This window comes from Crotalus tigris, unplaced genomic scaffold (assembly GCF_016545835.1).
Source record: "Crotalus tigris isolate CLP2741 ecotype Arizona unplaced genomic scaffold, ASM1654583v1 scf7180000018697.696732, whole genome shotgun sequence".
NCBI lineage: Eukaryota > Metazoa > Chordata > Lepidosauria > Squamata > Viperidae > Crotalus > Crotalus tigris.
The window spans coordinates 618,670-639,252 of NW_024097153.1; the positions used below are offsets into that span (position 1 = coordinate 618,670).

A 20,583-nucleotide genomic window follows, 5' to 3' on the forward strand; every position below is an offset into this window, starting at 1 on the left:
CCTGGCAATGGCTAAGAGCAGGAAAATTGAAGAAAGAGACCGAGGGACTAATTCTGGTTGCACAAGACCAAGCCTTAAGGACAAATGCATATAAAGTCAAAATTGAGAAGACAGCAACAGACAGTAAGTGCCGCCTATGCAAAGAAGCTGAAGAAACAGTGGACCACCTGGTAAGCTGTTGCAAGAAGATTGCACAGACTGACTACAAGCAGCGGCATGACAAAGTAGCAACAATGGTGCATTGGAAGATCTGCAAAAAATATCATTTGCCTGTAAGCAAAAACTGGTGGGATCATAAAATAGAGAAACTCATAGAAAATGATAAAATTAAACTGCTCTGGGACTTCAGAATTCAAACAGACAAGCACCTGCAACATAACACCCCAGACTTAACAATTGTCGATAAGAAAGACAAAAAAGTCTGGATAGTGGACGTGGCAGTGCCTGGAGACAGCAGAATAGAAGAGAAAGAACTGGAGAAGATAACAAAATACAAAGACCTACAAATAGAAATAGAAAGACTGTGGCAAAAGCAAGCAAGGGTAGTACCAATAGTGATAGGCTCCTTGGGTGCAATCCCAAAACAACTGGAGCATCATTTGAACACCATTGGTGTTCGCTATTAGTCAGTTGCAAAAGGCGGCCTTGCTAGGAACTGCTTCCATCCTGCGACGATACCTGTAATACCATCAAACATCCACATCTGCCTATCCCAGGTCCTGGGTAAGGACTCGATAGGTAGACAAAATGCCAAATCCAGTCTGAACATCTGGCTGACTGTGCGATGATCCATAATAATAATAATAATAAAGTTGGAAAGGATTTTGGAGGTCATCTAGTCCAACTCCCTGCTCAGACAGGAAACCCTATACTATTTCAGACAAATGGCTGTCTAGTCTCTTCCTAAAAATGTCTAGTGTTGGAGCTTTCACAGCTTCTGTAGGCAGATTGTTCCACTGATTAATTGTTCTAACTTCAGGAAATTTCTCCTTAGTTCTAGGTTGCTTCTCTCTTTAGTTAATTTCCATCTGTTGCTTCTTTTCCTGCCTTCAGGTGCTTTAGAGAATAGCTTGATTCCCTCTTCTTTGTGGCAGCTCCTGAGATACTGCAACACTGCTATCATGTCACCCCTCTTCATTCAACTAGATATACCCAATTCCAGCAATCATTCCTTATATAGTTTAGCTTCCAGTCCCCTAATCATCTTTGTTGTTCTTCTCTATACTCTTTCTAGAGTATCAAAATCTTTTTTACATCGTGGTGACCAAAACTAGATGCAGTATTCCAAGTGTGGCCTTAAGAAGGCATTGTAAAGTGGTATTCACGTGATCTTGATTCTATCCCTCTGTTAATGCAACCTAGCACTGTGTTGGCTTTTTTGACAGCTGCAGCACACTGCTGGCTCATATTTAAGTGATTGTCAACTAGGACTCCGAGATCCCTCTCACAGTTACTACTATTGAGCAAGGTACCACTTATACTATACCTGTATATTTGGTTTTTCTTGCCTAAATGTAGAACCTTATTTTTTTATCATTGAATTTCATTTTGTTAGATAGTGCCCAATGTTCAAGTCTGTCAAGATCCTTCTGCATTTTTCTTCTTCCTGTTAGCTATTTTTTCATTAATATAATATACAGAAGACAGGTCAATATTTTTCAAATAGATTAACTAGTTTAAAATTTGGAGGGGGCTGCTTTATAAGGGGTGGGAACCAATATTGTAGCAATGTATTAATCAGTATTCAATATGTATATGGGTGTTGGTGTTTTTTTCTTTTCTTTTCTTTTTAATGTACTTTTTTTAACATCTTGATTGTTTTGTGTTTTCTTTTGTTTCTTGTCCTTTTTTGGATGTTTTGGATGTTAACTTTCTTTTCAATAAAATAAAAAATAGAATGGAACAAAAGAAGTCTACTAATCTCTAAAAAGAATTAAATGGATATACATGAATAGGAGAAGTTCACTTAAATGGTATTATTTCATTTACTTTATCAAAATTGTTTTTGCTATATATTTCTTTTTTTTATTAAAAGTTTTTTATTTTTTTCCATATAAACATTATATAAAAAAAGAAAGTACAATACAATTTTGAAATAAAATAAATTCATAACCATTGATACGACCTGCCCACTCCCCCCGGGCCGCGTCCACCCTCTCTTGAAACATTCCCTACTTCCCTCCTCTTTCTCACCTCCCATCCTACTCTCTTCCCCTCCCTCTCTCCTCTCATTACCCTACTTCCTCTCTACACTTTCTCACCTCTCATCCCTATCAAACCCATGAACGCAGCATAAGGGGAGTGCCTAGGCCGCACCCCTATAAGCAACCATTATCTATATTACACTTACCCCCCCACATTTCCTCCCTCCCACCCCCAACCCCCCCTTCACTTCCCAGAGCAGAATACAGGGTTAATAATAAAAAAATTATAATAATAAGAAAAAAGAAAAGAAAAAGAAAAAAGAAAAAAAGAAAAAAAGAAAAAGAAAAAAAGAAAATATCATACTTAACCTTCAACTCCAATAACCTATAAGACAATTCTCTATAATATTTACTATAATATTCATTCATAAAATAAATGAAACTTTTTAGTTCCATACTTTTTTTGAATATAGTCTATTCATCTTCTCCATACAGCAGTGGTTCTCAACCTGTGGGTCGGGACCCCATTTGGGGTCGAACGACCATTTCACAGGGGTCGCCAAACAACACAGTCTGCCATTTTTCCCCCCTTTTCCTTAGCTGTGCTACTCCCTTTTATTCTGTTGGCTTTTGAAAGCCAATAGAATAGACTCTCTTGAATAGAGTCTAATTCTATTGGCTTTCAGAAGCCAATAGGAATTGTCCAGGCTGTCTCTGCCCTGCTGAGCCCGCCAAAAGTCCCATTCTGCAAACGGTGCTGCACCAGTGGAGTAGTCCTCTACTTACGACCGGTTGAGTAGTCCTCGACTTATGACCGGTTGGGGTCGCGGCATTAAAAAGGTTGAGAACCACTGCCATACAGTAATATATCTTTCTTGTGTATGATCCTTTAAATAAGCAGAAATTTTTGCCATTTCTGCAAAACTAGATACTTTAAATACTCATTCTTCTAAAGTAGGCAAAGAATCTTTCTTCCAATATAAACCTATTAATAACCTTGCAGCAGTTAATAAATTCAACATCAAAATAGTTTCTTTATCATTTAAATCCACAAAAATACCCAATAAAAATAGTTGAGGAGTAAACTTTATCTTCCTTCTAAAAATCTTTTGAATGTTCCACCAAATCATAATCCAAAAAGCCTTTACCTTTTTACAATTCCACCAAATATGGAAATATGTCGTGTCTTTATTGTCACATCTCCAACATTTGGGCTGTATATTAGAATACATACAAGATAATTTTTTAGGATCTAAATGCCATCTATAAAACATTTTATAAAAATTTTCTCTCAAATTTTGAGCTTGTGTAAATTTAACATTTCTAGTCCAAATTATCTCCCATAAATCCAATGAAATCGGTTCCTGTATATTTTGAGCCCATTTAATCATACAATCTTTAACCAATTCTGTTTCCGAATCTAACTCTAATAAAACATTATAAATTCTTTTTATATGAGCCTGACTCTGATTTTTAATCTGGATAACCAATTGTTTGTCTTCTAATGTTATTCCCTCTTTCTTGTCTACAGTCCATCTATCCACTATTTGTAAATATTGAAACCATGACTGTAGAATATTTTCATGCCTTAATACATTTAGGGATTTCAAATGCCAATTCGAACCAGACCAGATTAACAATTCTTTGTACGAGATTTTATCAAAATTTGTCCCCTTAGAAATTCCCTCAATTGCATGTCTGGGAATCCCCCAGATAGGTATTTTGTAATTCAATCTGTAATAATACTTTTTCCAAACACGAAGTAGGGCATTCCTCAAAATATGTAATTTAAAAGTCCGGTCAACTTTCTTATTGAAAATCAGGTATGCATGCCAATCATATATTAAGTCCCAACCTTCCAAAGAAAGAATATCCTTATTTGTTAAATTAAGCCAATCGCTTAACCAAGTTAAAGCGGCTGCATCATAATATAATTTCAAGTTAGGTGCCTTAAGTCCTCCTCTTTCTCGAGCAACCTGTAAAATCTTAAACTTAACCCTTGGTTTCTTTCCGGTCCATCTAAAATTGTTGATACCCTTTTGCCATTCATCCAAATTTGCCTCTTTTTTTAAAATAGGTATCATCTGAAACAAAAAAAGAAACTTTGGTAGAACATTCATTTTTACAGCTGAAATTCTCCCCAACAATGACAATTGCAATTTTTTCCAGTCCTTTAAGTCCTTTTGTATTTTTACCCATAGTGGTTCATAATTATTTTTATACAATTTTCCATTTGAAGCAGTTAAATATACTCCCAAATATTTAACCTTTTTTACCATCTGGAAACCTGTAGCTTTGACCAAACTTTCCCTATCCTTAACTGACATATTCTTAGATAATATCTTAGTCTTATAATTGTTGACTTTAAAACCAGAGACATTCCCATACTGTGTTATAAGTTCTAGTAAACAATCAATCGCTTGATTCGGTTGTTCCAAAATTAAAACCAAATCGTCTGCAAAAGCCCGCAATTTGGACTCATTCTTCCTTATCTTTACGCCCTTTACTACCTTTGATTCTCGAATCTGAATCAATAAAATTTCCAACGTTAAAACAAATAACAATGGGGATAATGGGCATCCTTGTCTTGTCCCTTTTTCAATATTAAAATTCTCAGTCAATCCCCCACTTACAACAATTTGTGCAGATTGTTGCTGATATATAGCTTTAAGTGCATGTAAAAAATTATCTCCAAAATTCATTTTCTCTACCAATGAAAATAAAAATTTCCAATCTAATTGATCAAAGGCTTTTTCAGCGTCCAAAAAAATAAAAGCCACAGGAATCTGATTATTCTTATCCAAATAATCAATTAAATTTATAATTTGTCAACATTATATTTCATATATCGCCCTGTTATAAATCCTGCTTGGTCATTATGAATCAAGTCCTTCATAACCTGCATTAATCTGTTTGCCAAAATTTTTGTAAAAATCTTGTAATCAACATTTAATAATGAAATTGGCCTATAATTCTTAGGCTCTGTAAGATCCTGATCTTCCTTTGGAATCAGTGATATAAAAGCTCTTTTCCAAGAAGGAGGAACTTGTGTACCGAACAAAATACTATTAAAAAGTTCCTTTAATGGCTCCATCATTTCTTCAGATAAAGTCTTATAATACCTCGAGGTCAGTCCATCTGTTCCCGGAGACTTTCCAACCTTTAATTGCTTAATAGCTAAACCAATTTCCTCCACAGTGATTAATCTATTCATCCCATTTTGTTGTTCCTCTGAAAGTTTAGGAAAATGCACTGATTGTAGTTATTTATCTATATCCACACCCTTTATGTTGTCACTTGAATATAATTTTGTATAAAAGTCTAAAAAACTCTTTTTGATCAAATTTTGCTGAAAAACCTCAATACCTTTATATTTTACTTTCTCTATAATTCTGGCTTTCTGTTTCTTTCGTAACTGGTAAGCCAACCACCTCCCAGGCTTATTCGCATTACAGAAAGTATTATGTCTCATATACGACAAATTAGTAGCCACCTGGTCTGCTATCAACATATTAAATTTGTCAGAATCCAATTATATTTCATCTTTAATTATCAAACATAGAAACTCCCAATTCTGCCTTCTCTGGATTCTGCCATAAGAGGGAGAAAAGGGGGAGAGCAAAGGGGCTTTATGGCCCTCACTTCCTTCAGCACACTTCAAAGGACTGAATGTGTGTTTATTGTGGCCTCTAAGCTTAACATATCAAAGAAGAGTAATTGCCTTTCATGTAGTTATCTGAAGTCTCCATCCAGACGGAAGAAGAAAGGGGATGGAATTGTGATACTTGAAACTATCACTGGAAGGGGGGTTGATTGGGTGGGACTACTGGGGAACCCCTTAAAACCTTGAATGGGAGAGCTTGAACCCCAAGTCCTGTCTAGCATGCCTGCAACCATTTTCTCTTAATAAAGGATTCCTGTTGGAAGAATTATTCCAAGAGTTCTGTCTTCTTAAGATGCAAAGTGGGGTGGGTCCTTACATTAGACAGGACTTGCAAAATTAATCCACCTGGAAGGGAGACCCTTGCCGGGGGATTTTGCAAAAATTTACCATGTCAGACAATGGAGCAAGAGAGGGGGAAAACTCCCTGGAAAGAGAGCCGCTGACCCAGTTGGAACCTTGCCAGATGTTGGGATCCGAGAGGTCAGATTCCTCAGGAGAAGAAGTGGTGGAGACACGGGACCACAAGCCTCGCTGGTCGATGGGCGTTGGAAAGAAAAGTGAGTGGGAAAGGAATCAAGAAAGGTGACCCTGAGACGGGGGACCAAGCAACCAGAATGGAAGCAGGAGATGGAGAAATCCCTGCACGCAATTGAAGAGGGAGGAAGCTGGGCACCGTACTCAGACTGGATCCTAGAGAAAGCTATTGACCTGATGAAGAGAACTCTCAGCTCCCTAGGAGAGGAGAATACTGAACCCTACGGCTGCCCCAGTTCCTGGAGCCGCAAAGGGAGAGACACCGAGGGGACGTGGAACCTGCACCCCAGGGACATCTACTGATCCAGAGCTCCCACCCCCTACCGGACCACAGATGGCAATCTGGACGGAAGGCACTACCACCCACAACAGAGGCACCAATCCATTCCAAGACGTCCACCGTTGGAAGTGAAATTCAAAGGGGAGCCAACACGCTTGGGATTTTTTCCTAACCCAAGTCCTCAGCTACATGGAGGAATATGGGCAGGATATTCCCACGACAAAGCCGCGCATCCGGATCGTGCAATCTGCCCTGGATGGACCAGCTGCGGATTGGTAGTGAACTTGCATGACTCCAATGCCCCAGAACTCAGTAACTTCAACCGTTTCATGTCCTCTTTGAGAAGACGATTTGAAGACCCCCTGGCTGATCGCAAAGCCCGTGAAAGAATAACAACGATGAGGCAGGCAAACGCCCAGTGGCTGAGTATACACAAGAATTCCGGGCCATTGCCAGCAAACTGAATTGGCCAGAAGACATCCTCCTTGGCCGTTTCAAAGACGGACTAAACTATGATCTATATGATGCTTGCCTGCCCCGAGGGGACCCACATCGACTTGAGGAATGGTACGTCTTGGCAGAGGAAGCAGAGATCGACATATTGAAGAGGCACCGCCGAGGAAAACAATGGAGCCGCCCCCCGCCTGAGCTGACACACCAACCGGTGAAATCATCGGATACAGCCAAGAAGCAAATGAGATGTTTCAAGTGCGGAAGAGAAGGGCATCGAGCTGTAGAATGCCGCTCAAAGGCCCCCCAGCACAACCCAGACAGATCCCCAATCAACAAACCCGGAAAGTATTCAGCTAAGCAAAAAGAAACGGCCATGAGAATGATGGAAATTGCAGAAACCCCCACCTCTGCTCACCAAGGGGAAAGGACTCCAGCCTACACCACAGGGCCGGTGGATGCCTCAGATGACAGCTCGGAGGGCGAACCCCTGGTAAGTGGATGCATCACACCCATCTTCAAAACAGTGACTATATTAATCCCCCCCATGCCCGAAGCTGTGAAGGTGAAAGCCTTAATAGACTCTGGCTGTACCCGCTGCCTCATTAGCCCAACACTAGTGGGGAATCTGGGCATCCCATCCAGGAGACTGGAACAACCAATCTCATTTGGCCAGCTAGATGGATCCATAGCAGGGGGGGTGCCAGCTACCCTAGCCACTTTGCCAATACATCTCTCCCTGGGCAACCATGAAGAGGACTTAACGTTTGTGGTGACCCCAGGTATGGAATGCCCAATGATTCTAGGGATGGAATGGTTGAAAAAATGGAACCCCTGGGTAAATTGGAGGACGACAGAAATCAAATTCCCGAAGGGGGACCCTATGGACTTAAAACCCCAAGGGAGGCTACCAGAATCAAGAATAGAAAAAGCATCCATAGGAGAGGAAAAAAGATTAACAGAAATACCAGAGGAATATAGGGACCTTGCTGAAGTCTTCAGTGAGGAGAGGGCGAATGAGCTTCCCCCCCACCGACCCACAGACTGTACCATTGAATTCAAGCCTGGGGCAAAACTCCCGAAGCCCAGATTATACTCCATGAGCCCAAAGGAGAAGGAGGAAATGGAAAGATTTATAAAAAAAAACCTGGAGAGAGGTTTCATTGAGCCAGCCAAGCCTAAAGTGGCTGCCCCGGTCCTTTTTAGAGAGAAGAAGGATGGCTCTTTACGTTTATGCGTGGATTATAGGGCCCTGAATACAATCAGTGAAAGCAACCTATACCCGCTGCCCCTCATGAAAGACATGCTGTCACACCTATCGAAAGGGAAAATTTTTTCTAAACTAGACTTAAGGGAAGCTTACTATCGAGTAAGAATCAAGGAAGGGGACGAATGGAAGACTGCATTTAACTGCCCCATGGGGTGCTATCAATTCAAAGTCTTGCCATTTGGATTACAAGGGGGCCCTGCAGTCTTTATGCAATTAATCAATGACGTTCTAAGGGAGCACCTGTTTAAGGGGGTCCTTGTTTACTTGGACGACATTCTTATCTTTACCGAAACAAAAGAAGAACACGTCAAACTTGTCAGAGCGGTTTTAAAGAAGCTGCGAGCCGCTCACCTATATGCCAAACTCTCAAAATGCGAATTCCACCAGGAAAGGATAGACTACCTAGGCTATCGCATATCCCCACAGGGCATTGAAATGGACCCAGAGAAGGTCAGAGCAGTATTAGAATGGGCACCACCCCGCACAAGAAAGCAACTACAAAGTTTCCTGGGCTTTGCAAATTTTTACCGCCAATTCATCCCCTCATTTGCACAGATAGCCTTGCCCCTCACTAACTTACTAAAAACGAAGGGAACACCCTCAGTAAAACCTAGCCAGCCACTAACATGGACAATGGAGTGCCAAGCAGCGTTTGAGAGACTAAAGAGACTTTTTTCTGCCGAACCAGTACTAAGGCACCCAGACATGGACAAACCCTTCATAATACAGGCAGATGCAAGTGATGTGGCAGTGGGGGCTGTGCTATTACAAGAAAATGATGATGCAGTATTGCAACCCTGTGCATATACATCTAAGAAACTCACGGAAACAGAACAGCGCTGGCCCGTATGGGAGAAGGAGGCTTATGGGATACGTTGGGCATTACTCACGTGGCGACAGTTCCTGGAAGGCAACAAAATCCCCTTCCAGGTATGGACTGATCACAAAAATTTAGAAGCCCTGAAAACTTCCAGGAAACTCAATCCCAAACAAGCCCGCTGGTCCCAGCATTTTCACCAATTCCAATTTAAGCTCAAACATTTACCAGGAAGAAAGAACTTCCTGGCAGATGCACTATCTCGCATGCCCCAATATAACAGCGCACGAACCACAGACTCTAGACCAATAATGGCAGAATCACAACTGGCAGCGCCAGTAACCACAAGAACCCAAGCCAAAATAAAACCACAACTGGACAGCCAAACTGGGATTGAATTCAGAAAAAGTTTGGAAACAGATGATTGGTTCCAGAAAAACAAACATGTGTGCACAATGAGAGACGGATTGCCTTGGGTAGGGGAAAAGTTATATATACCAACAACTCAAAGACTAACTTTCATGCAACTTTGCCATGACACAAAATCAGCAGGGCATTTTGGATTTGTAAAAACTTTACACTTAATTAAACGGCAATTTTGGTGGCCATCAATAAAAAAGGACATAGAAAGTTATGTTGCCAGCTGCCCAACCTGTGCATCAGCAAAGAGGTTGCAAGGGAAATCGCCAGGGCTGTTACAACCAGTGGCAAGTCCCTCAGCCCCCTGGAGGGAAATAGCCATGGATTTTATAGTGGAATTGCCTGAAAGCAATGGGAATACTGTTATCTGGACAGTCACGGACCTATTTTCCAAACAGGTGCACTTTATCCCTTGCCAAAAAATTCCCACTGCAAAGGCCTTAGCAAAACTTTTCATCCAGCACATTTACAGATTGCACGGGGCACCCCAACGCATCATCTCTGATAGGGGAGTGCAATTTACGTCTGCATTTTGGAAGGAATTTTTATCCCTCTTAGGGACCACTCAGGGACTGACATCTAGCCATCACCCTCAGACAGATGGACAAGCGGAACGCTGCCAGTCGGTACTTGAGCAATATTTGAGATGTTTTTTAAATTTCCAACAGAGTGATTGGACGGACTTACTTCCTTTTGCAGAAGTTGCCTACAATAATGCAGTCCACTCCAGCACAGGCTACACTCCTTTTCAAATAGCCAACGGCCAAAGTTTCAACCCTATGCCAGAGTTAACCCCAAAAGAACCAACGATCCCTTCACTGAAAGAATGGATGGAAAACCTACAAAACACCTGGCCAATAGTCAGAAAATCACTAGATGAAGCTAGGCGGGCATACAAAGCACAAGCCGATAAAAAAAGGGTTGAGCCTACACCATTCATTATAGGAGAAATGGTGTACTTATCTACAAAATACCTAAAGTCCCTACAGCCCTGTAAAAAACTTGGACCAAAATATATAGGACCTTTTCCAATTAAAAGGATCATAAATCCAGTAACAGTAGAATTAGAATTACCCAAAAACCTCAGGCAAATACACCCAATTTTTCATTGCAGCTTGCTGAAAAGAGAGCATCAGTCACCTCTACGGCCAAAAATCCCCCCCCCACCACCTCCAATCATGGTGGAGGGGGAACAACACTTCGAAATAAAAGAGATCCTTGACTCTAGGAGATATCGTGGAACAACTCAGTACCTAGTTGCCTGGAAACACCTCCCTGCCTCACAAAATGAGTGGGTCCATAAACGTCACGTCAGAGCCCCGAAGCTATTGAAGAAGTTTCACACAGAGTATCCTAACAAGCCTAACTAAATTTTTTACTTGTGTTTTCTTTCAGGTGGATCTCTCTTATTGTTAAGAGGGGCCGGATGTCAGAATCCAATTATATTTCATCTTTAATTATCAAACATAGAAACTCCCAATTCTGCCTTCTCTGGATTCTGCCATAAGAGGGAGAAAAGGGGGAGAGCAAAGGGGCTTTATGGCCCTCACTTCCTTCAGCACACTTCAAAGGACTGAATGTATGTTTATTGTGGCCTCTAAGCGTTAACATATCAAAGAAGAGTAATTGCCTTTCATGTAGTTATCTGAAGTCTCCATCCAGACGGAAGAAGAAAGGGGATGGAATTGTGATACTTGAAACTATCACTGGAAGGGGGGTTGATTGGGTGGGACTACTGGGGAACCCCTTAAAACCTTGAATGGGAGAGCTTGAACCCCAAGTCCTGTCTAGCATGCCTGCAACCATTTTCTCTTAATAAAGGATTCCTGTTGGAAGAATTATTCCAAGAGTTCTGTCTTCTTAAGATGCAAAGTGGGGTGGGTCCTTACAAAATTGTTCCTTAAGCATCTTTATAGATACCTTTAAATTATTATCAGTTGGATTAAAAACAAACTCTTGTTCTTTTAATTTAATCTCTTCTTCTATTTCTCTATGTCTTTGTAACCCTTTTTCCTTAAAAACTTTATTGAATTGAATCAAAATTCCCCTCATATATGCCTTACTGGCATCCCAAACCATGGGCATCGATGTTCCTTATTCATATTTATAACAAAAAAGTCCTTTAAATGTTCTTTACATTTTTGTACAAACTCTTCCCGAGTAAACAAATTCTCATTCAATCTCCAGGGTGTTCTATTCCCATCTTCCAAATGTAGTTCCATCCACACCGGACTGTGATCTGACAAAGTTCTGGGGAAAATTTTCACCTTCCTCACTCTAGAGAGAAAATCACTAGTAATAAAAAAAAAGTCAATTCTTGAAAATGACTGATGTCTATCCGAATAAAAAGTAAAATCTCTATCACTTATATTCCTTTCTCGCCAAATATCAATGAGCTCCAATTCTTCTTTCAAATCAAAAAATTTTTTAGGTAACCTAGTTTGGGTAAAAGTTTTAGAGGAGCTCCTTTTGTCTATAGTTGAATCTAAAACCCCATTGCAATCACCCATCAAAATTACAGATTTATAATCCAACTGAGATATCTTCCCATGCAAAAACTTATAAAATTGTTTCTGTTGCTGATTAGGAGCATATAATCCAACAATAAGAACTTTTTTACCTTGTAATAATAATTCCACAAAAAGATATCTTCCTTCAGAGTCAGTCTCAATTAATTTAGATGAAAAATTTTTCTTCACATAGATTACCACTCCCCCTTTTTTCCCTGGAGCTGGAGCAATAAAATGTGAACCCAAACGAGGATTCATCAAAAGTTTGGAGTCCTTTAAAGTTATATGAGTCTCTTGCAAACATATCAAATCATTGTTATGTTGTTTCAAATAATGAAAGACCTTTCTTCATTTCTGTGGCACATTTAAGCCATTAACATTCCAGGTCAGGAACCTGGCCATCTCCACCGGCCTGAAGCCTCTGGAGCATGGCCTGCAGATCCACTGTCGAAGATCTTTTTAGTCTTGCCCCTCCCACAGGCTCTGTGATAACCGTGCCTTCAACTTTATCACCACTCTTCTGCTGCTGCTCTTTTTCTTTACGTTTATGGGCAGCTCGTGTCATCCTTTGCTCTTTTATCTCAAGATTCTGTACAGCTTGTTCCATGACCATCATTGATGAGGCTCCTGCCATAACAGGCTCTTCCATTATCCTTGTTTGTGGGTGTGAGGACAATCTTGCCTTTAAGATAGAGTGATAAAAATCTCTTGCCTTTGAGACTGTAGTTAATCTGTGGCGTATCCCCTCATAATTCGCTATTATTCCTCTTGGAATCTCCCATCTAAATTGAATTTGATGATGCTTTAACTCATCAGACAGAAAAGCAAAATTTTTTCTGCCTCTTAAAATTTTGGGAGGTATTTCTTTTAAAATTATCACATCTTGAACTGCAATTTGAAACTTTTGTTTATAAAAAGCCTGTATAATTTCGTTACGAGTAAATCTTCTAGAGAAGTAGATGACCACATCTCTTGGTAAGTTTCTCTGTCTAGCAACCCGTGAGTTGACTCTAAAAAATTTTTCTATCTCATTCCCAATTATTTCAGGCCTCCAGTCCAGATTAAGAGCAATATCTTTCACAATAAGCATCTTTAAGTCCTCCTGAAGGTTCTCTCTCAACCCCCTGATACGCAATGCATATTCCATCTCTCTATATTGTGAAATGATTTGTTCATCCTGTGTAATTTCTATCTTATTCTCTACCTCCTCCATCCTAGATTCCATTCTTGTTGCATTTTCAGTAATCTCCTCGATTCTGTCGTCAATTCTCTCTATATGCAGAGCAAGGCCCTGGAAAGCAAAAAGTATGTCTTCCCTTATTTGCTTATTCTTTGTCTCCAATAGTTCTTCTGTGACAGCCCTCTCTGCAATTATAAGATCTTTTACTTCCTCCTTAATATCCAAAGCATGCTTTTTTAAAGCTTCTTGTAGATCTTTAAGAGAAATTGCAGGAGGAAGAGAGGGTGGAGGTGATTTTGGTTTCTGAGAAACAGGCTGGGTCATTGGGGAAGAGATAGTGGCTTTAGGAGGAGGAGGCAAGCATTTTGAAGCCATTTTCTTAAGTTCTAAGAAGAAAGATTCTTGTTTGAAGAAAAAAAATCACAGTTCTTTGAATATTCTTAAAAAAAATTACAGAGAAAAAAGAAAGGAAAAAGAATAAAAAAAACAAATTCTTGCTTCTATATTTAAAGCATTAATCTGTATCCAGATTTTAGCTTTATAATGCAAATCAAACAAGAAAGACAATCGCCGTTTTGCCTTTCACTTTCCCTTTCTTCAAAAGGGAAAGTGAACAATAAAAAAAAAGAAGAGGATACTTGCTGGAGTTAAAGACACCATCAAACTTAAGCACAATTTCTCCTGGTCTGCTCCGTCTGCTTTTGAATACTCACAAGCGGCTAAAAGAAGCAGATGTGGAAGTGGCAGCTTGCTTCATCCCGAAACTTCGGGACAAAGGCTCCCTGGAACGCGGAGACGCTCAGGCTCCGAGGGAGCTCTACCCTCCGATCCCCAAAATTATAGGGTTCCAGGGGAGCTCTTACCTCTACCTGAGAGCCTCCTCCCTTTTGCCCAAGAAAGAGAGTCAAGCCGCGGGACAGCTGATTGTCAAAGTCCCGCGACTTTTACACGGACCAGGAACGGGCGGCTTTATAAAACGCCTCCATTGTTGTCGCTGGAACCACCGGAAGTCCTCTATATATTTCTTTATATTTAGAAAACATATTTTCAAAATATATTACAATGCTTTAAAAGCCTTTAATATATAGACATTTTCCCATATAAATGTTACTTAGCTATAGATTTATTAAATATGAATATATATCAAGATTTTCTAGCATTCTGCATATTAAATCTGCCACAGAAATTAAATGTAAATTTATATTTTTGTACATTTTGTTTTGTATTTAACTTGCACTTCAGTTAATATCTGAATATTTTTCCCCCTAAAATGAAAAGATATATAAGCATAAGAAAGATCAGTGGGAATGCTATGTGATTAGAAAAGGACTTGAAGCAAGATACTATACGGGGAGAGAAGGAATTGATTAAAGGAGTTTGTAGTTTAAACAAAATCAGCAATGCCAAAGAGCCTGTTCCTCAATTGCAAAAAGAAACTGAATTTATAAATAATAATTTATAAATAATATATAAAATATTAACTAATAATAAACTAGAATCTATTCACATCCAGGTATATTTTAAAATTACAATCTTATTCTCATTGATCTACGCAAAATCTCCTTTAATTTCAATTATTAGATTTTCCCAATCTTTTATTTCATTTATTTAAATAAATCAATTATTAAATAATTAAAGTTAATATTACACAAATTTGCAATTTAATTATTTCTTTTATTTTTAATTAATTTTAATTATAATAATTTCTGTGATAACTTTTGTAATTCTAACTGTGCCATTCTAATTTATTCTGATACATAAAATAAAAGGCTTATTATGATGGGTATTTTATAGATTAGTGCTGTGGTTAGACAACATCTACAGCACTATATACACAGAAATTCAAGACTATCAAAAATATGATTCTATACCTTCAGTCGTGCTTCTACTGATGCTTTCTTACGGCCTTCTCTTCTACGATATTGTTCCACTTTATCTAACTGGTCTGGTCGTTGAAGCATCCCAGCTACTCTTTGTACAGCTGTTGCAACTGCTTCCCTGTCAGTCTCCTCCATCTTAAAGCAAAGCCTGAAAATGTAGATGCATACATAACTTAAAAATAATGGAGAATGGATTCATAAAATTATACAAATTACAAATTATATACCAACGTAGAGTTAGGATTATTGCATCTATTTACAGGACCAAGCCATAATCTTAAAGATAAAAAAATATTACTATATCTACTTAATTATAGCAACAGAAACAATTACTATGCAACATAACAAAAAAACCAGTGATAAAGTAAAGGTAATGAGATTTCAGAAGCAAGAACCATAATTTTATTGAATTGCCGGGTCTTAGATTATATTATGGTGGTATGGTTAAAAGATTGGATAACTTTAAAAAAAATCAAGGCTATTAGACTTTGAAGGTTTTGATTTGAGATTTGGGTGATTATATTTAGTAAATATACATATACATACATACACACACACACATACAAAAGGGGAGGACAATTTACTGCTTTTTCTTTTCTTTTCACACCCAGTCAGGGTGGAATCTACATGTTATATGTTAAATTTAATTGATCACTTTTTCTTTTTTTTGTACACTATTTCTTTCTGTTTTGTTTTGTTAGGATTGAATGTATGCTTTTGTTTTGTTTCATTTTGTTTGTTTTATTGTTTTGTATTTTATTTATGATAAAACAATAAATAAATATAAAAAATATTGGCTGGATATTATGATTTACTTCAATAGTAATAAATTATAATCTGTTCTATATAATAAATGTTCATGTATACTGTACCTGAATTTTATCTTGCCTATCCCCATCCAATTGTCTCCATAGATCACCAATAACTAGGCCTGAATCTTGATGGAAGGAATCCAGATAATCTGTTTCATGCAGAACCCTCTGAGTTGCCAAGCAACAGAGTGAACTAGAAGGGGCGTTGTCTTACCTGAACGCCTTTTCTCAGCATGATGATGAAGAATCCACGAATGGGTTTACTTCATCCTCCTTCCCAACAGATTAAGTCTGACAAAGTTGCCATGCCTCCTGCTAGGCTAGAGTACCACCCAGTTATGATGAAGGCGAAGCAACAGACGATAGTCCGACGTGTTGGCTCCTTATACCCCTGACACAGGACCTGACGGATACTAAAGAGGCAGGAGTGGATTCTCCATCATCATGCTGAGAAAAGGCATTCAGGTAAAACAATGGCCCTTCTCCAGCACGAGGATGGAGAATCCATGAATGGGGATACCAAAGCTGCCCTGTCCCTATGAGAAGGAACCAGTCCGGGCCTGTGTCCCACTTGATGACACTACTTGTTGAAGCACCCTCCGGCCAAATGAGGAATCCGCTGAGGCAAATTTGTCTATCTTGTAGTGCCTTATGAATGGGGAAGGCGAAGACCAAGTCACTGTCCTACATTTCTCCCCAATGCATGCCTGTGTCGTCCAAGCTGCCGATGTTGCAGCGCTGCGGGTAGAATGAGCAGTGATATGGCTTGGAATGGATAGGGAGTGTAATTGGTATGCCCTTGCAATGCAAGCTTTGATCCACCTGCCTATAGTTGATGACGAAAACTTCTGCCCCATGGAAGTGGGTTGAAAGGAGAAAATAGTGTCTCTGACTTGTGAAAGGCCAAGGCCTCGGGAGCTGGGAATTCACTGGAGAGGCGAACAAGTCCAGTGACGGGCGACCAAATCTTTCCGCTATCTCCGTGTATAGGTCTGGATGCAGGGGCCCTGCGTACATCCAGAGTGTGCCACTGGCATTCTAAATCGTGAGACGGACAAGGGCAAAAGTCTGGTAGTATCACTTCCTGCAACCTGTGGAACAAGGTATTTACTTTGGGAACAAATGACAGATCTAATTGAAGGACCACCCTGTCATTGTGAAAAACACATAGGTCCTCTCTGACAGAAAGAGCAGCCAGTTCCGATATGCGACTGGCTGACATGATGGCTACTAGGAAGGCTACTTTCATGGACAAGAGCCACAATGTACAGGTCTTAATGGGCTCGAATGGTGGTGAGGTAATGGCCTGTAAGACCCGCGACAGGTCCCAAGAGGGATATCTATGGATTGCAGGTAGTTTGGTGTTGGTTGCTCCCTTGATGGAGCGCACCATTTGGTGCTGGGCTAAAGGGGTTGAATTGTCGCATGACAGCACCATTGACAGAGCCGCCACCTGTCTGCGGATGGTATTGGGCGCTAAGCCCTTGTTGAGCCCCTCTAGCAAATATTCCAGGATTCTAGGGATGGTGATGGACGAGAGATTGAATTCGCTTCTGGTGCACCAGAGACAAAAGTTTTTCCAAGTGGAATCATAGATTCTGTTTGTAGAGGGGCGTCTGCATGCTGGTGCTGAATCATGGCGACTACTCTTGTTGAATAGGACTCCTAAGTTAGGAGTCGCTGCTCAAGTACCAGATGGTTAGCTGGAGCCACTGGGGTTCTGGATGTTGCAGAAAAATGAGCCTCTGGCTACTGCTGGGGAGGTCCACCAGCGAAGGGATCTCAGGGTTTGAGGTGGAACCTTGACCTTCTGGTTGGAGGAGCTGGTGCCCAGTCTCTGAAATGGGAGTAAGAACCATTGCAGGTTTCTGGAGTGCAGCCTGGACCATGGTACTATGGACATGCAAGAGACCATCTTCCCTAACAACTGGGAAAGGATGGCTAGAGAAACAACATGTTCCCTTTGAACTTGAAGTACCAGGGTTCGGATGCTGACCTGGCGCTCCTGCGACAGATAGACCATGCGCTGCCTCGTATCTATAAGCACGCCCATGTAGAGGAGGCGAGTAGAGGGAGCTATCTGGCTCTTCAGAAAGTTCACTGAGAACCCATGGTCCTGGAGGATCTCAATGGCCAGGGCCAGGTCTGATTGAGCTGCCTGAATAGAGATGGACTGGATGACGATGTCATCCAGGTAGCACTGGATCCGTATCGGAACTAGTCTAAGATGGGTGGCTAGTGCTGCCAAGATCTTTGTGAATACTCTTGGAGCAGATGAAAGGCCAAATGGTAGGGCCCTGTACTGATAGTGACCGTTTGTGTAGCAGAACCTGAGGAACCTGCGATGGTTGGGAAGGATGGAGACATGCAAGTATGCTTCCGTGAGATCGATGGATGCCAGGAAGTCGTCCCTCCTGATGCTGGCCAAAATAGATTGGAGCGTCTGCATTTTGAATTTTTTTGTATATTAAATGGGAATTTAGCCTCTTGAGATCAAGTATGGCTCTCCATCCTCCTGAGGCCTTTGGCACCAAGATGGAGTAGAAGCCTTTTTTTAAATCTTTCCAGCTGGCACTGGTTCTATGGCCCTTATCTCTAAGAGGTGATGTATGACCTTGTTCATGAGGCTCCTCTTGGCTGGATTTCGTGGAGCTGGACAAGAAATAAAGTGGTCTGGGGGTCTGGACAAGAATTCTAGGGACAGACCGCACCTGATGGTGTTGGATACCCAAGCATCTGAAATGGTGGCCTCTCATTTGTGGAAGAAGAGGGAAGTCTGCCACCAATGGGGAGCCCCTCCCTGGAGTCACTTATTTCTTCTAAAGGGACAGCCTCCCGTGCATCAAAAGGGCTGCTTGGACTGGAACTGTTGTCTAGACCTGGGACTGGAGCGTTCTGATTGACGGTCACGCCTTGGAGGAAAGGGACGGGGAGCTTGAGTCCATTCCGATCCTGATCCCGAATGAAAAGACTGTCTGCGGGAGTACGGGTTAGACTTTCTGCCCGCCCGTCTGGAAGGTGGGACATTACCTTACGCTTGTCTCGGTTCTCTATTAAGTAAGGGTTGAGGGCCTCTCTGAACAATTTTCTGCCAGTATAACGGGCGGTCGCTAAGTACCACTTGGATCTTAAGTCTGCTCGCCATTGTCTGAGCCATAGGAGTCTGCGAGCTGTCACGTTTGAGGCTATGGCTCGGGAGGAGAACCTGGCGGGGTGTAGTGATACATCCACCATGTACTCTGAAGTCGTCACCAACTTACCCAGGTTCTGGTAGGCGCGTACCTGCTCTGGGGGGATCATGGCCTGAAGCTCTCGAAGCTAGATGATAGAGATTCTGGCGAAGAAGAGGTTGATGTGGATGCCTTCACAGACCATGCCGAGACCATTTTCTTTCTGTGTAAGGAAAACTCTGATTTCCTGTCCTCCCCCTTTAAGGCTTCAGCCACGCCCCCCGACACAGCGGAGGAAGAAAAAAGCGGTGTTAAAGATTCCTCCACAACCAGGACCTCTAGTAGTTCCGACAAGGAGGGGGCAACATTGAACAGTTTCTTTTCCGTTCCCCCGGTGCGGGGAGGTTACCAGGCGTTGCCCATTGCTTTTGCACTGTACTGCGAAAAAAGGGCAGACAGGGGATATGTCTCTGTGTGACCACAGGTTCAAAGAATAGTGGGTTGGAGCTGTGAGAGGTAGAAGGAAGCATTTCTGGCTTCAGATCAGGATCAATTTTTACAGAGATGCTCGTTTTGAGGAGCAGCAATCTGAATAAGGCTGGATTCTCTGGTACCGACTGAACCTTGGGCGAGGAAGGAACCCACCGAGGGCATGGACCCTGGTTGAGGGGCGTCCCCTCCTCCTGCATGGCCTCCCCTTCCAGAGACCAAGCCCGTTGGGCTACCGAACTGGAGGGAGCGGGTTGTGGCCCAAAAAGGGGCACCTCGGATGGAGTGGGGGAGATCTGGCCCGTGTCACCTGAACTCAGTTTTTGAGCCCTGGAAAACTGTCTTTCCAACACTTGGGGTCTTCTGCTGGCCTCCTTTTCAGTCGTCTTAGAGGGCTTCTTGCTTGAAATGGCCTTGGCCTTGAGCTTCTCCGTCGCCTCCAGTTTGGAGGACTTGTGCTTCTTTTTGGTGGGGGAGCCAGGAGCACCCTGTGCAGGCTGAAGTGGTATCTTGTCTGCCATCACAGTAAGATATCTCAGTGGTGTTTTGAGAGAGATCTCTATCAATAGGAGCAGAGAATTGATTGTGATTGTGCGAAACCGCTGGAAAGGCAGTGTGTGCTCTAAATGATGGTGGGTGCCAGAGCAACTTAAAGGGTCACGCGCACCGGTAATGCTCCTGATGGCTGACAAGGCCTGACAACGCTCGCACTGCATTGATCAGTTTATGGTGATGGCAAACCAGCAACTGGTGAGTGCCAGCACACGTGTGACTCATTTTGTGGTGGCCAGTCCACTTAGTGACCAGGGCCTGCGCACAGGTCTAGGTGGTGACAGTGGGGCCAAAGGCATGCCGGCACACTTTTTTTAAAGTTGACAGATTTTGGAATGACTACTATTGAGATCTGGTCAAGCTGATTTGATCCCAGGAGGACTGATTGTACAGGCTAGATGGGCCTCAGGT

General features: G+C 41.5%; 1 protein-coding gene across 3 annotated transcripts in view; it reads right to left on the bottom strand.

Annotated features, from left to right (window-relative positions):
• EXOC3 (exocyst complex component 3) overlaps positions 1-20,583 on the bottom strand; it is a 138,321-nt gene that overhangs the window by 72,403 nt on the left and 45,335 nt on the right. For 2 of the 3 annotated variants that reach the window (XM_039355610.1, XM_039355609.1), the window contains one exon: positions 15,141-15,297. The exons of the other annotated variant lie outside the window; for it this stretch is intronic. In XM_039355610.1, the coding sequence (XP_039211544.1) occupies positions 15,141-15,284 (144 nt within the window). In that variant the 5' untranslated portion in view covers positions 15,285-15,297. The remainder of the gene's footprint in view (positions 1-15,140; positions 15,298-20,583) is intronic. 3 annotated transcript variants of the gene reach the window in all.